The sequence below is a fragment of the Plecotus auritus genome (genome assembly GCF_963455305.1).
Source record: "Plecotus auritus genome assembly, chromosome: 4".
Lineage (NCBI taxonomy): Eukaryota > Metazoa > Chordata > Mammalia > Chiroptera > Vespertilionidae > Plecotus > Plecotus auritus.
This window is the reverse complement of record NC_137775.1, coordinates 126,008,805-126,024,520: the sequence shown is the minus strand read 5'-3', so window position 1 is coordinate 126,024,520 and position 15,716 is coordinate 126,008,805. Positions and strand designations below refer to the sequence as shown.

Sequence of the window (15,716 nt, the reverse complement as noted above, 5' to 3'; positions counted from 1 at the left end):
AACTGCCCTCCCCTGCAGGCCTGGTCACCCCTAACTGCCCTCCCCTGCAGGCCTGTTTGCCCCTAACTGCCCTCCCCTGCAGGCCTGGTCGCCCCTAACTGCCCTCCCCTGCAGGCCTGGTCCCTCCCAACTGCCCTCCCTTGCTGGCCATTTTGTGTCCACATGGGGGCAGCCATCTTGTGTGTTGGAGTGATGGTCAATCTGCATATTACTTTTATTAGATAGGGTAGAGGCCTGGTGCTTGGGTGGGGGCCAGCTGGTTTGCCCTGAAGGGTGTCCCGGATCAGGGTGGGGATTCCCTTGGGGCTTGGGGCGGACTGGGCGAGGGGCCTGTGGTGGTTTGCAGGCCAGCCATGCCCCCTGGCGACCCAAGCGGAGGCCCTGGTATCTGGAGTTTATCTTCTACAATTGAAACTTTGTAGCCTGGAGCGGAGGCCTAGGCTGGCAAGGGCAGGCAGAAAGCTTGGCTTCCTCCACTGCTGGGGAAACCCAAACCTCCCTCCAGCTCTGTGGCCGTAGCCATCTTGTTGGGTTTATTTGCATATTTACTCCTGATTGGCTGGTGGGCGTGACAGAGTGATGGTTAATTTGCATATTACTCTTTTATTAGCTAAGATACTTCCTCTTTGAAAAAGATTATTTTTGAAATAAAAATCAAGATAAATGTTGTGTGTACATTCAGGAGTGGCTTGTTTGGAGTCAGATACCTATGTATTGAGCTGTTATACGGCCTAAGGGAAGAGAGAAGGATTACAACTGCAGCGAGGACGCCAGATTTCAGGAACAGGAAGAAAAGAGTAGCCAATTGGGAAGAAGGCAGTGACTTCTTTGGTTGAGGAGGGTACATAAACCTTCCAGGAGAGCTCCTTTTCTGACATTTTAGAGCACTCATAATTCTGAGCAAGCATTCTATTTCTTAAGCAAATAAAGGCCACACATATTCCACAATGAATGTAAACAGTTTTATTTAGAAACAGATAGGTACCTGTTTGCATTATAGAATATAAAACTTGGTTTACACTCTATAAAAAATAACCAACATCCAAATTCAAGAGAGCTAGCACTCACAGGACACACAATATGGGTGTGCAGCTACTGTCCACCAGCCCCAGGCTTGATTTAAACCAAAAAAATAATCCAGGGGGATCATTCGAGATTTGAGTACAATGCTTGCTGCTGAGCACCCAGCAGTTGCTGTCTCAGCAGATGAAGGTTTGCTTTCTAAGTGTGATTGTAACATAAGGCCTGGGTTCTCTGCCCTGTGAGCTGCGAGGCTCTCCTGCCAGTCCTGATGTGCTCTAATGAAGCCAGGGTTGGTGGCATTATTAGTTATCTCTGGTCTTAACAATAAAAATGGGGAATCTGGAAGGCAGAGAATTTCCATGCCCCTTATATGGGGATTAAACTTAAAAGAGTATATCCACTCTCAAGAGCTCAATGCAAAGGCTGGGGTGAAGTTACATGATATCTGGCTTTTCGCCAGGCCAAGTAGCCCACCTCAACATGATCATGGAAGACCAAAGGATACACCTAAGTTCAGGTTATAATAATCACCCAGCACCACCCAAATATTATCCAGAAAGATATATGAAATAATAAAGGTTAGATATATATATTTATCTTAGTAACCTGAGGGCTAAAAACTTGTAATACAATAAATTCTCTCAAAAGAGGTCCATCAGTAAGAAGGGACCAAAAAGACAGTTTGTGTTATGTAAAACAGGGATAGAGTGAGTTGGGAACAGGGGCCGGTTTCTTCAGCTCTTTCTACAAGGTCTCTCTGATAAGGACTGGCAATCTGTTGATCCAAGATAAGCTTTTCGTTTGGCAGGGGGTGGTGGGGAATAGGGAGTGATCGGTCAGAGGCAGGAAGGGTAAGCAACGGTCCTCAAACCAAGAGCCCTCTCTGCAGGCCTCTCAGCTTCGAGTCTGACTCAAGCTCTCTAGTTGACACAGACACGGCCTGGTAGTAAGTGGTTAGCATTCTGAGGTATGAGGATCCCTGGTAAATTCAGCAGCATGTGGTTTTTAGAAACCGGCCCACAAAATAAAAACACTGCAACACTAATACTGCTATTTAACCACTGTCTGAAAGAGAAGAAAAAAAAAAAATCCCCACTACATTGGGGGGCCTCTAAGCTTTCATATAAGATGGTCCAAACAATCTTCTCTTTATCTTAGGGTTTCTTAAGAAAGTCCTCATTCAGTGATCATTTCTCTTGTTAAAGGCACTTTCAATGACATGATTGGAAAGCAGCACATTTTAACTGCAGTGAAAGCAAAATTAACTCCTGGGAACATCTGGGGAAATAGGAGCCAAATGGGGCACTTACAGTGATTCAATAGGCAAGACAGTCTTGAGCACTTCAACAGATGCACACACAGACAAAATCGTGTGCCCTGAAAACACTTGTATTTGTCCTTTAGTTTTCCAGTTGTTTCTATGTATAGCTCTGTAAAAAGATCACATTCAGTACTTGATTTTCAGGACACTGGCCCTAACTCTTCCTACCACAGCTGTGCTTGACAAAATTAGCAAAGAGCTAGTCATACAGGGAAGAAAAAAAAAAAGGATGAATAAAATCAAGTTGACCCAAGTTTTCTTACAGCACAGGGATCTGTCCTTGCCCAGATAATGCCACAATCAGTTGCTGGACCTGTAGCAACTGAATAAAATATATGGCCCCTATTACTGATGAAATATACTTTTCAATAGGCAAAATTATCATCTTTCTAAATATAGAGTGGGGTATATTTTTTCTTTTTCCTCTCTTCCAAACATTTCTTAATGATCTCAGGCTTTGAAAATTAGTTAAGTCAGAATTATAAAAATTACATGGTAAGAGTTGAGAAAGAGTGAAGGGCTAATTTTTGCCTATGAGCTGAGGATCTTAATCCTGCATGTCATACTCCCAATCAAAGAACAAATACAAAAATAAAACACCATGTTATACATAATACAAAGTGTAAATCTATAAACACAAGTGTACTAATTAGTTGTTCCTCAGAAGCACAGTTTTCCTCCTGTCCCTCAGAGAGGAGAAGGAATGGGGACGGGATGGTTTTCGTTATGTTTTTTTCACGTCTTAAAAAGTTTGTAATAACAGTCTCAGTAGCGCAAACAATTTCATGTGAAACCAGAAGCTGTAAAAATAAATTATTTTTTGAAGAAACGTGGGTTCCTCTGTCTGCAGCTCAGAACTCATCATGTCGTACTAAGGCCTCACCAAAATCTGTGGCCTGGCTGCCCACAAATAAATCATACTTGTCAACAATCTCCTCCTTGGTAAGCTTGCCATCCTGAAATTAGAGAACAGTGAATTGAGGCAAATATATTTCCCATCCCAAATTTAGAAACACTACTATAGAAGAATCAATAGTGGTTTGGCAAGATTTAAGATTCTAATTCCCAGTAAATGATATGTGAACTATACCCTCCACCCCTGGCCTGCACACACACACACACACACACACACACACACACACACACACACACACAAGCAATTAATACCTTTTTCTTATCAAGAAAGTTAAAAGTGGAAGGCTAGAAATAATATAGCTCAATAACTCAACGCTAGAGATACAGGTTTCTTTAGGAGAGAATGCCCCCCTTTGGAACAAAAGGTGGACACCTCATAGATAAGGGTAGACAGTAAAGAAGAACTGGGTGAAATACTTCAAAATGAATCAAGTCACTGCCTAACAGGAACAACAAAGTCTGCAAATATCAAGCAGAGTCCTCACCTCCATTATGTTCCAGCTACCAATCCGATTCCAGACACAACCCCAAATGAAGGCTCAGATACCATCTCAAAAATAATCTAGGCCACATTCCCAAGGGATGATTGCATGAGTTCCTTTTTCTTACAAACCTCACAGGACACAGCACCTAGCTACTGAAGTGACTAAGACCTCAAAACAGATTGACCCTTAAAAAGGCTTCATGACAAGAAACTGCTTTTGAAACTGAAGATTAGCCTAGATAAAAAGAATGCTCAGATACCAAAAATCCCTAAATTTAGATAAGTAACACCACTCTTTTAATGAACCAAATACCTCAGATAATTAAGGACAATATTAAAGGCTCCAGAAAAAGTTGACTTACAACCTACCACTAAGGACTTAATTCTAAAAAGCATATTTGATTTAAGGGAATAACCAGCTTTGAGTAGGCAAAATGAACCTGTAATTGGTAAAAGAACCAAGTAAAAAAGAAAATTTCCTGGGGACCCAAAGGGAACAGATGATACATGCTGGGCATAGTATATACAAGGAGGTTCTCTTCTGAAGCCTAAATGCCTCCAATGCTATGTACAACGGGCAAAGGGATTTCTAAAATGAGATCAGATAGCTAGTGCTGCCCTGTAAGCTTTTAATTACCAACTTTAGGTTGGTCGCAGACTTAGATTAATTAAGACTGCAAATGCTTTATGTACCTTAATCGGGATTTTTTTAGGCAATCTCCTATAAATAGACTTCCATCACTGCTAGATTGTTGGGGCCTGGCCAGACTTACCTTATTTTGGTCTGACTCATAGACTAGGTGCCTGGCTTCTGCTTCTGCATGATCATAGTCTGAAGGGAGAATCCAGTCTTTGGTCTCTTCCTTGTCCATCTTCCCATCTCGGTTCTTATCTCGAAACTCAACAAATTGTTCTCTCTCTGTCTTTACCCATTCTGGTTCATCAGCATTTCCATCATGGCTGTACATGTCACCTATGTGCACAGACATACATAGAAAATATGGGTTTGCCTTTTTCCCACGACTGCTCCATGCTAATGTGGTCTACCTGTCCTTCCTCATCTAATTGGAAGCTAACAGCAGTATTTTAGAGAACTTAGAAAACAAGGTATTTTCCTGAATCTTAATTGACCTTGCAACAAAAATATTTCCAGCTATTGCTTTTGAGTGATATGAAAGCAAAGAGAGTCCTTATCTTAAAAACAAAATAAACAAAAAAACATTGCCTAGCCGGTATGGGTCAGTGGTTGAGCACTGACCTATGAACCAGTTCACGGTTCCATTCCCTGTCAAGGCACATGCCTGGGATGCTGGCTCAATTCCCCAGTGGGGAAATGGACTCAGTAAATGCACACAGGCATTTATTTCCACTGTGCTGATGTTTCTCTCTCTCTCTCTTCCTCTTCTCCCTTCCTCCCTGAAAGCAATAAAAACATATATTAAAAAAAAAAAAAGGCACAAATAGCCTTAGCTGGTTTGGCTCAGTGGATAGAGCGTCGGCATGTGGATTGAAGGGTCCTGGGTTCAATTCTGGTCAAGGGCATGTACTTCGGTTGCAGGATCCTCCCAGTCTGGGCCGTGGTCAGGGAGCATGCAGGAGGCAACCAATCAATGTGTTTCTCTCACATCGATATTTCTCTGTCTTTCCCTCTCTCTTCTACTCTAAGAAATCAATGGAAAAATATTCTCGGGTGAGGATTAAAAATAATAAATAAATATGTAAATAAATAAAGCATAAAGGGAGATGATTAGCATCAAGAAATATAAAGACTAACTTTTATAAGACAGTTGTTTTCTACATCCCATTTTACTCAAGGTAACTAATTAAACCTGACCATTGGTTTTAGAAAAGTACTGTTCTAAATTCTCAGAAGTGTATATTAAAAGCCAAAACTGTCTCCAACCAATTACTAAGTATATTTTAGAATCTACCTCTAAAATAATGGGCATTTTCCTATAGAGCCAAAATGCCTTCATCACATTTTACAAAAACAACTTTTTGTTATAATACCCAATTCAAATTTGAATCTCTGAATTACTTTTTAAAGTTGCTTTGTTTAAATTATTTATATGAATTTGGTGGGTACAAAGTGGCTACAGTATTAACTTCAAAATGTCAATATTTACACAGAGATTTTTCTATACAACTGTTTAAGCTTCTATTTAAATATTTTAGATGCCAATTTTAAAATGTATAAGGGAACACTGTTTGTCAAAATTCTTTTAGGAATCACAAGAGTGAAAAAGTCTGAAGACTCCTGAGTCATGTGACACCTAAATAAGGTAGGTACACTTCAATTAGGAATGGGAACACACCAAGTAGAAGTTTTTTTTTGTTTTTTTGTTTTTTTTATAAATTTTATTGATATTTTACAGAGAGGAAGGGAGAGGGACAGAGAGCTAGAAACATCGATGAGAGAGAGACATCGATCAGCTGCCTCCTGCACACTCCCCACTGGGGATGTGCCCGCAACCAAGGTACATGCCCTTGACCGGAATCGAACCCGGGACCCTTCAGTCCGCAGGCTGACGCTCTATCCACTGAGCCAAACCGGTATCGGCCAAGTAGAAGTTTAAATAGTTTATAGTACTTCTAAGCAAAGGCAGTTATTCAAGTGTGATACTGGTAATTTGTATGTTGGGACCCACAAAATGAAGGCTGCCCAGTAGCCCAGCCCATGACACAAATCTAAACCTAAGTCAGCCTATACTTACGGGAAATGCCGCATTGCCATGGAAACTTAACCTACATCAATCACAATCTCCAATTCAGCTTACCTGACTGACTCTCAAAAACAGGACCTCTAGCGGTATAAGGAAATCCCTGACCTATCAATCCTGTCCTTTCGGTGTTGCCTCTTCCAATGCTCTATAAACCTCGCTCTTGTCCTAAATCCCTCAGGAAGACTGCTCCACCGCTTGTGAGGCACTGTGCTAGCCCAAAATATGGATTGTTTTCCCTTGAATAGAGGACATTAAGCTCATTACTAAATTACATTATTTTTGACACTTGGTGCAGTCATTTTTGTGAATTTGAGCAAGGTTAAGAGTAGAACTACTCGTTCTACCTTAACACAAGAAGTTCCTCAGAGCAGGACTTGCCAATCTACCACCCCCCCCTGCCCCCATGATATAGCATATTCAGAAAATGTAATATTTGTATGACCCACTGGGCTAGCGCCCTGCCCTAGCTGTCCTGAGGATCAAAGGCACTTTTCACAGTATACAGATTGCGAAGTTTTGAATTAGAGAGTGAATAAATGTGGCTTAAAAGACATATTAATAGAAGCTAGAATATACAACGTAATGTAAACGCATTTTAAATCTATATGAGTAGAGATATGAATAACACTATTTAATTTTTTATTAAAAAAGGATCCAATCTATACGATATTAAGGAAGTACTAATTTTTTGAGATTATGCCTTAAAAGTTTTTAGGGACACACATGTATTTTGAAGAGATACATAACTAAATGTTTACCAATGAAATGATGATTGGGATTTACTTCAAAATGATAAAGAAGTGGATATAGATTTGAAAGGATTAGCCATGGGCTGATGGCTCCTGGGCTTAGGTTCATGGGGATTCATTATATTATTCTATCTAATTTTGTGTATGTTTGCAATACTCTGTTATAAATTTAAAGAATAAAAAAATTAAACAATATAACTGAAGACTTTTTATTAATGATAAATGTAAGAGTCAAAGACCATTTGTTTCTTTAGGATCTCTCTCAGCAGGACAGCACATCCCTAGAAACTGGAAGATATTGGGAGACTTTCGACTTTACAAAGCCCATTACCTGGGTGTAAAAGTGTTAGCATTAGTTGATAATGTGCAAAAAAAAGGAGCATATACATAGTCAATAAGGCAGTAGTTTCAGGACACAATTCCTTTGTCCTGTGAATCTATATGATAGGGAGGGAGACAAAAATATCTCATTTGGCTAATTGCATGATAAATGATGGTATTAACAGTTATAAAACGTAATTCGTCTTATCAGGAGGTTCAAACGAGTCCCTCAGTTTTAGCAATGTTGATAAGATGGCAAAAGCCAAGAATAAAAAGATAAAATATTGCTGAAACCGGTTTGGCTCAGGGGATAGAGCGTCAGCCTGCGGACTGAAAGGTCCCGGGTTCGATTCCGGTCAAGGGCATGTACGTTGGTTGCGGGCACATCCTCAGTGGGAGGTGTGCAGGAGGCAGCTGATCGATGTTTCTCTCTCATCGATGTTTCTAACTCTCTATCCCTCTCCCTTCCTCTCTGTAAAATATCAATAAAATATATTAAAAAAAAAAAAAAAGATAAAATATTAACAGTAGAAAACATCAACTTTGAAATGGGCTCAGTAAATGCACACAGGCATTTATTTCCACTGTGCTGATGAACTCCCCTAAGAAAAAAAATCACTTTCAAAAAATGTCCCAGGTTCCATTGCTTATTCGTCTTTCTCTAAAAAAACTCAAAGTACATCACTGAATCTTGGGAAAAAAAAAAGTGGTATATTTTCAAGGAGTAATTCAACTGATAACTCTAGAAAATATAGTAGCAGGTATAATTAGACAAAATCTGAGTAAAGAAATGATTGTTCAATGCTGTTTAAGTGACAGGTGATAGAGGTAGGGTTTAAATCTCCCTTTCATGCTTAAAATAAAGATTAGAGAACTAAAGAAATACTGGCATATGAAACAAAACCTGCGGTGCACTAAATTAAGTTACTATGAATATATATAAGAATGTGAAATATAAAATTACCTAGTATCTTTCAAAATGGAATGACATTTGTAACAGATATTTGTAATTATCTTTCATCTCTTCTCCTTTACTAATCTTAATTTCCATCATAGTAATTGGGAAACAATTTGCTCAAGAGAGGCGGCTCCTTTTTTAAGGCAATGGGGAAATTGAGAAATTATTCTGAGGATAATAAAAACAGCTTTACTTTGGAGAAATTAGTCTTGAAGTACATGTGTAGCATCAAAAACTCAAAAAACAAACAAAACTCAACCAACCAAAAAAACCCTTTTAAAACAGACAACTATAAGAAAAAATGGCAGAAAGGAGAAATTATAAAAAACAAACAGAAGAGAACCTAAATGGAAAATCTAAATTGAACACAATGAAAACAAAAGGCTCTAAAGAGGAACCAACAATCCTGGCCCCTTATTCATCCACCTGTCTCTTTTATTCTATTCCCTATCTTCTTCTCCTGGGTTTCCTTATGCCAGTCTAGGTTCCCTCAACTCTTCATTGTCACTTCCACAGGGCATCTGGGATGTACTATATCAGTGCTGGCCTATATGGTAGCCACTGGCTACATGTGACTATCGAGGACTTGAAATGTGGCTGGTCCTAATTGAGATGTGCTGTGTGAAATACACTTTTTTTTTTTAAAATATATTTTTATTGATTTTTTACAGAGAGGAAGGAAGAGTGATAGATAGTCAGAAACATCGATGAGAGAGAAACATCGATCAGCTGCCTCCTGCACACCTCCCACTGGGGATGTGCCCGCAACCAAGCTACATGCCCTTAACCGGAATCGAACCTGGGACCCTTCAGTCCGCAGGCTGACGCTCTATCCACTGAGCCAAACCGGTTTTGGCTGAAATACACTTTTAAAGACTTAGTATGAAAAACAAAAACCCTCAATAGTTTATGATAATGTTGAGATTATATTTGGTTACATAAAATATTATTGAAATTAATTTTATCTGTTTATTTTTTTTAATATGCTTTTATTTCTTAAAATATACTTTTATTGATTTCAGAAAGGAAGGGAAAGGGAGAGAGAAATAGAAACATCAATGATGAGAGAGAATCACTGATTGGCCGGCTGCCTCCTGCACTCGCCCCCTCCCCCAAAACTGGGGACCGAGCCTACAACCTGGATATATGCCCTTGACCGGAATTGAACCTGGGACGCTTCAGTCCACAGGCCGATGCTCTATCCACTGAGCCAAACCAGCCATGACTGTTTTTACTGATTTGACAGAGACAGAGGAGGGAGAAGGAAAGAGAAACATTGATAAGAGAGAAACATTTATTGGCTGCCTCCTGCACGCCTGCCTGGGGATGAGTTCACAACAAGGGCATGTGCCCCGACCGGGAATTGAACCAGCAGCCTCTCGGTGCATGGGACAATGCTCAACCGAGCTAAAGGGGCCAGGGCACTTTCATTTTCTTTTGCTATGGCTATGAAAAAGTTAAAATTACATATGTGGCTCACATTTACATTTTGAGTGGACAGTGCTGTTACAAATACTTTACCACACGCACTATTCCTCACACTGGTCTGGCTTAATGTGCTAAAAGTTGACCAATGGGGTAATTGTCTCTATGGGTGAACATATCTTCCAAAGCTTCTCAGCCTCTTAAGAGAAACTTACCAATATATTCTTCTAGATCAATGAAACCATCAGCATTCTTATCTATATCCTCCATTGTTTCCTAGATAGGAGAGATTAGGAAAAGAACATCAAAGTTAGTATAGGGGTCAATTCGTTTAGGCAATTATTCATCATTCATAAACAGACACATATACATGTATGTTTATGCTTATATGTATATGTGTGGATATGGTTAAACCAGAAAAAATTGCTGTTTTTCTCGCAGGAAAATGATAAAATATTATCAATGTTTTATGTTTCAACCTAAAAGAACTATGAGTCTTCTTGAAGGAACACTGGCACTGCTTAATAATGAAGTATCCACCAACCCCATGATGATTTGTTGGTCCTAGTCATGCAGAAGCCATACTAACAGGAGATGTGATCACTGAGTATGTCTTTAGCTACAGCCTATGTTTTACTGGTAACTGCCTTCAGTGAGAAATATTCAGTATCATTGTTATTACTCAGTACCTGATTACTGGTCATGGGATATTTTAAAAAATAGGATTTTCTCTCATGCTTATAATATGAAACCAGCAATGAAATGGCAAAATAAATTATCTGATGATAAGTACTGTCATACTAAAGAGAAAGGCTAAGGCACCTAAGATAAATGATCATAGAAACACAGTGACAGAGCCTGGACTCAAGCTGGCCAGCACTTGTATAGCAAGTCATTCTTCCAAACACAGAGGAAAGGGGAAAGATGCATAAGCAGCAAACAGAAACCACATTTCTGTTGAGAATCTTTGCTGTCACCCACCTGTACTACTATATCTTTCATGTAATCATATTCCTCAGGGTGCAGGAAAGCTGTGAATTCCTCCTTTGTGGCAATGAGGTCTCCATCCTTGTCTGCCATTTTAAACCTCCGTTCATCTCTAACCATCATCTGTTTATAGTTAAATCCATCATCAGGGTCTGGGTCATCTATAAAACAAAAATTTAGGTTAAATCTTAAAAGACTTCCAAAAAATATGAAAATGTGTGGGCTGGGAATCAATTTCCAAGAAAGATAGACCAAATAATGAAGAAATACCTCTTGATTACACAGATCAATTGCACCAGAGGAGACATTCATTCAGTTTTGGTAATCAATGGCCTCAAAATCAGGTCCAAATCAAATGTAAATGTTTGCCATTCAACATGGAGCTCTGGCTCCTGGGCTACATAACCCATTACATAATTCTTCAGTTATTGGGGGTTGAGACTGTTTGAGGACTTGAGTTTTCTAGTTATATCTGAGGTGCAGTGATGATTCTAAAGTCATACAGTCTGGGTTTGAATCTAAACTTGAATCCACACTTCCTAGCTGTGTGACCTTGGGCAAGTAACCTAACTGTGCTTCAATCTACTCATCTATAAAATGAAGATGATAATGGTTCCTGCCCCATAGGACTGTTGAGGTTTAAATGAGCAAATAAATATAAATACCTGGCATATAGTTGGCTTCCAATAAATGTTAGCTATTGCTATTTTTATTAAACAGTAGGCTCCCACTAAGAAGCTAGATATCAAAGGTCTTCTTTCCCATTATAGGCCACTTGGATTCAGGCAATAGAACACCACCTCTTTGAAAGTAAGACACTACATTAAAATGTAAGGAATGATTATTCCTGTAACATACTGACCAAATAAAAAAGATGTACTAGTTTTATAAAAAGACACATGGGGCCCCTTTAACAATATCACACTGCTAACTTTTAACACTGTAGTTTAATCTATCCATACTTTAAGCACAGTTAAAAAAAAAGACTATTGCTCTATTTTGAGAGGAGAGCAGCTTGAAGCTTTATTCTTTGTTGAGTGTCAAAACTCAGTAGGACAGCCCTAACCGGTTTGGCTCAGTGGATAGAGCGTCGGCTTGTGGACTGAAAGGTCCCAGGTTTGATTCCAGTCAAGGGCATGTACCTTGGTTGCGGGCACATCCCCAGTGGGATGTGTGCAGGAGGCAGCTGATCAATGTTTCTCTCTCATCGATGTTTCTAACTCTCTATCCCTCTCCCTTCCTCTCTGTAAAAAATCAATAAAATATATATTTAAAAAAACAAAACAAAACAAAAAAACTCAGGACAGTTTATTGAATCGTGAGGTTTGGGGGACCATATATGTGTATATTCAAAGCTATGAATAGTCTTAAAGAAAAATATTACTTTTCTCTTATACTAAACATTTAGTAATGTTTTAGTACCACTAGGTAACATAAACAAGAAAGACAACAGAAGACAACTTATACATTAAGACTAGATTCTCAGCTAAGAGTCTTTCTCTTTTCCTCCATAGGGTAAAACATGGTGTTTGGAATCAAGAAGGCTGAAAACATGCACATACATAAGGATGAAAAAGGAAGACATAAACTTTCTCTTTTTTGACATTCTTTTTTTTTTTTTCAATGACTAAACTCATGTGCCTACCATCACACTCGGAGTGTTTTATCTGCCCTAAGTACCAGCCTGCACACAGCTTTAATCTAGTTTTGTTATAGGAATGGTGGACCTTTGTTTTTCATATTTTACTTGTGGCAGAGATAGTGTTCCTGGTCCTCTGGTGGAAAGCAGATTCATTACGACAGTTTTTAATTAAAAACTAAGATGATTTGTACCTGAACTCTAAACTGAATCAAGAACATACTCACAAAACACTCCTCAGCACTTCTGTAAGACAACTCATTATCCCCTGGGTATTGCCCACCCACTTGCCTCCTGGAAAAGATGCCTTATAAAGACATTGCTTCTCCAGCCAGTGCTTCAGCTTATGCAGCCTCAGTCAGTAGAAATACCCATTACATCGAATCATTTGCCCCGTGAACTAACAGAGCTCTCAACAGATTTTTATGCACATAACCATACAAAGAGTTTAAGATTAATTCTGGGCAGCCAGTGAGTGCCTAGGTCTGAGCTGAGATTTATTAACACACCATTCTGTTTAGATCACCAACAGCCTGCCCTTTGTTTTGTATTTATAATTAACTCCTAATAAATCAGGAGCATGTTGGGTGCCAGCCAGAGAGAAAGAAGCACGAATGGGGGGGGGGGCTGTAAGAGATCAACCGAAGGACTTGTACGCATGCATTTAAGCATAACCAATGGATAAAAAACACTGGGGGGAGGGGGCAGGTAAAGTGATGTACTGGGGGGAAGGGGAGGCCGGGGAAAGGTCAATGGGGAAGGAAAAAAAAAAAAGGAGACATATGTACTACTATTTGTAATACTTCAAACAATTAAAAAAATAAAATAAATAAATTAAAAAAAAAAAAAAAAAGCACGAACGCCTCTCCATCTGCCCTGACTTTTTAATACACGTGTTCTTAATTGGGTGAAATCTATGTTTGGTTCTTGGCTAAGTATCAAGCTTGGAAAGAGGCTGCCACTTTAGTCTTAGGAATGAGAACAAGCCAACACAGAAATAAAAATCTCTTCACTAGAAATGCATGCGGGTCCTGTAATTAACACGGACAGCTGGCTATCTAGTGGGGGAAACAGACCATTAAACACTCAATGTCAGAGGTGGAAAACACCTGCTTTAATGCAGAAATTTGCCTAATTTCTGGGATAAAAATGCAAGAAGGAACATTTATACATTCCTGTCTCAATTGTAACCATGTACAATAGGGGAATCTCACTAACAGAAACACCCTAAATCCGTGGTTGGCAAACTGCGGCTCACGAGCCACATTCGGCTCTCTGGCCCCTTGAGTGTGGCTCTTCCACAAAATACCACAGCCTGGGTGAGTCTATTTTGAAGAAGTGGTGTTAGAAGAAGTTTAAGTTTAAAAAATTTGACTCTCAGGAAATTTCAATAGTTGTACTGTTGATATTTGGCTCTGTTGACTAATGAGTTTGCCGACCACTGCCCTAAATCATCACCTCAGTAAGATCACCACCTAGCATTCAGTAGCAGAAAAATGTATTAAGTAAAAGAAAATTACTAACAGGTGGACAAGCACACAAGCTACCAAATCATCAGAAAGCAATCAAAATCACATTTATTTGCCTTGAAGCATTTGCAAAGCAGGCTGATAAACTCATGTGCCAGAGAAAACAAATGGGAATTTTTTATTTCTAAACTTCAGTAAGCAGGCATACTAAAATAGTTAAATTTTATTAAGGAAAGCTGTGGTTGATCTTATTTTATTAAAGAAAGACTAATTTTTCTCCTATTTTCACCGTTATAAAGGAATCTAATTTGGTTTGAGTTTCAGGTCCAACACCTTAATGTGACCATGTGAAGAGAAATATCAAAGCCTTTTGCTTTGTATTGTTGGAACAATGCAGCCTTTTAAACAAGATCTAAAAAACGGTTTCTCTGAGGGATGACAGAAAAAAAATGGTACATGTATATCTAAAATGCTAAAGATGTAGAAGACTCTTCTAGACCTTTAAAAATAAAAATTAAACAAATTTAAAAAGATACACAGTATACAATTTAAAATTAATAAAATAAAGGGAAATCAGCTCAGCACTGAGCTATTGAAGGTAAGCTGTTTCTTCCTTTCCTGCACTGCATGACCCATTTGTTTTTTTGACTCAAGACCAAGGTCTCTGCCAGGCTGACATCTTGCCCCTTACCCAGGTAAGTGCCATAAGTCACGTTCCTGTACTCATCCCAGGAGATTAAGCCGTCTTGATTCATATCAAACTCCTGCCATTGGTTTTCAACATTGTCATATATGTATTTCTTCTGGGCATGCTTAATCCAGGATTTCAGCTCCCCCTCCGTCACAAACCCATCTTTATCCACGTCTATTTTATCTACAATCATTCTACAAGACAAAACAGTTACATTTCAAGGTGCCAGCTCCACAAGGCTTTTCCCCCAGGTGGTAGGGACCTACCTAAGACGTAGCCGTAGGTGGCATTTTTATATTCCTCCCAGGAAACAAGGCCGTCCTCATTGAGGTCATGCCCCTTCCATTGTCGCTCTACATCCTCGTAAATCCAGCGCTTTTGTGCAAATTTAATCCAGTCTTTGAGTTCATCCACAGTGACAAACCCGTCCTTGTCGCCATCTATTTTACTTACAATCTTTCTGTAGAAAATGCAGAGAAATCCAGAAAACCTTTTAAAGGAGGTTAGAAGGACACAAGGCTCTGGGTTTATTTAGCCAGGTGTGTGCTGTGACAACAGATGTTGTTGCCCAAGATTAAAGCATGGAAATAAAAATTGTCCTCAAAACAAAACTGCCAATAGGCAACTGAAAATTTTTCTCTTAAGTGACCTGTTACTGGTTTGTAATGAGCCATCTGGATAAAGCCGAGCATAGTCCATGGCTGGTTCACTTGGATCCAAAAGCAAACCCCATCTCTCTCTTTAGAGAGAGGTCTCAGACGATGGTCAGGATTCAGGAGTGAATATCCATTCCCATCTTTACTTTGTTATCAAGCAACATGCAAATATTTTTTATTGCTTTTAGGAGAATCACAATTTCTTGGTATATAATCACAACTACTGGCATGGTTTTCTAAAAATTCAAAACTTTAAACCAGGCTTTAAAACATTCAGCTCCTTAAAAAAAAAAAATAACACTTTTGTTAAAAATTAACGCTATCAAAAATAGTTCTGAGATCACTTATACCTCAA

At 39.1% G+C, this 15,716-nt stretch overlaps 1 protein-coding gene and 1 long non-coding RNA gene across 4 annotated transcripts in view; one reads left to right on the top strand and one right to left on the bottom strand.

Annotated features, from left to right (window-relative positions):
• Positions 1 to 13,359, top strand: part of LOC308247453 — a 31,942-nt gene extending 18,583 nt beyond the window's left edge. Inside the window, exons 2-3 of the long non-coding RNA XR_013960505.1 lie at positions 5,970 to 6,025; positions 12,421 to 13,359. This is a non-coding gene — a long non-coding RNA (uncharacterized lncRNA). The remainder of the gene's footprint in view (positions 1 to 5,969; positions 6,026 to 12,420) is intronic.
• The window catches only part of CALU (calumenin), a 38,053-nt gene continuing 23,275 nt past the window's right edge, over positions 939 to 15,716 (bottom strand). For 2 of the 3 annotated variants that reach the window (XM_080666589.1, XM_080666590.1), the window contains 5 exons: positions 14,706 to 14,899; positions 10,901 to 11,067; positions 10,135 to 10,195; positions 4,517 to 4,716; positions 939 to 3,300 (listed from right to left, as the gene is read on the bottom strand). In XM_080666589.1, coding sequence (XP_080522715.1) covers positions 3,196 to 3,300; positions 4,517 to 4,716; positions 10,135 to 10,195; positions 10,901 to 11,067; positions 14,706 to 14,899 — 727 coding nt within the window. In that variant the 3' untranslated portion in view covers positions 939 to 3,195. Of the gene's footprint in view, positions 3,301 to 4,516; positions 4,717 to 10,134; positions 10,196 to 10,900; positions 11,068 to 14,705; positions 14,900 to 14,971; positions 15,166 to 15,716 lie in introns of all 3 variants that reach the window. The other variant, XM_080666588.1, reaches the window with a different exon arrangement.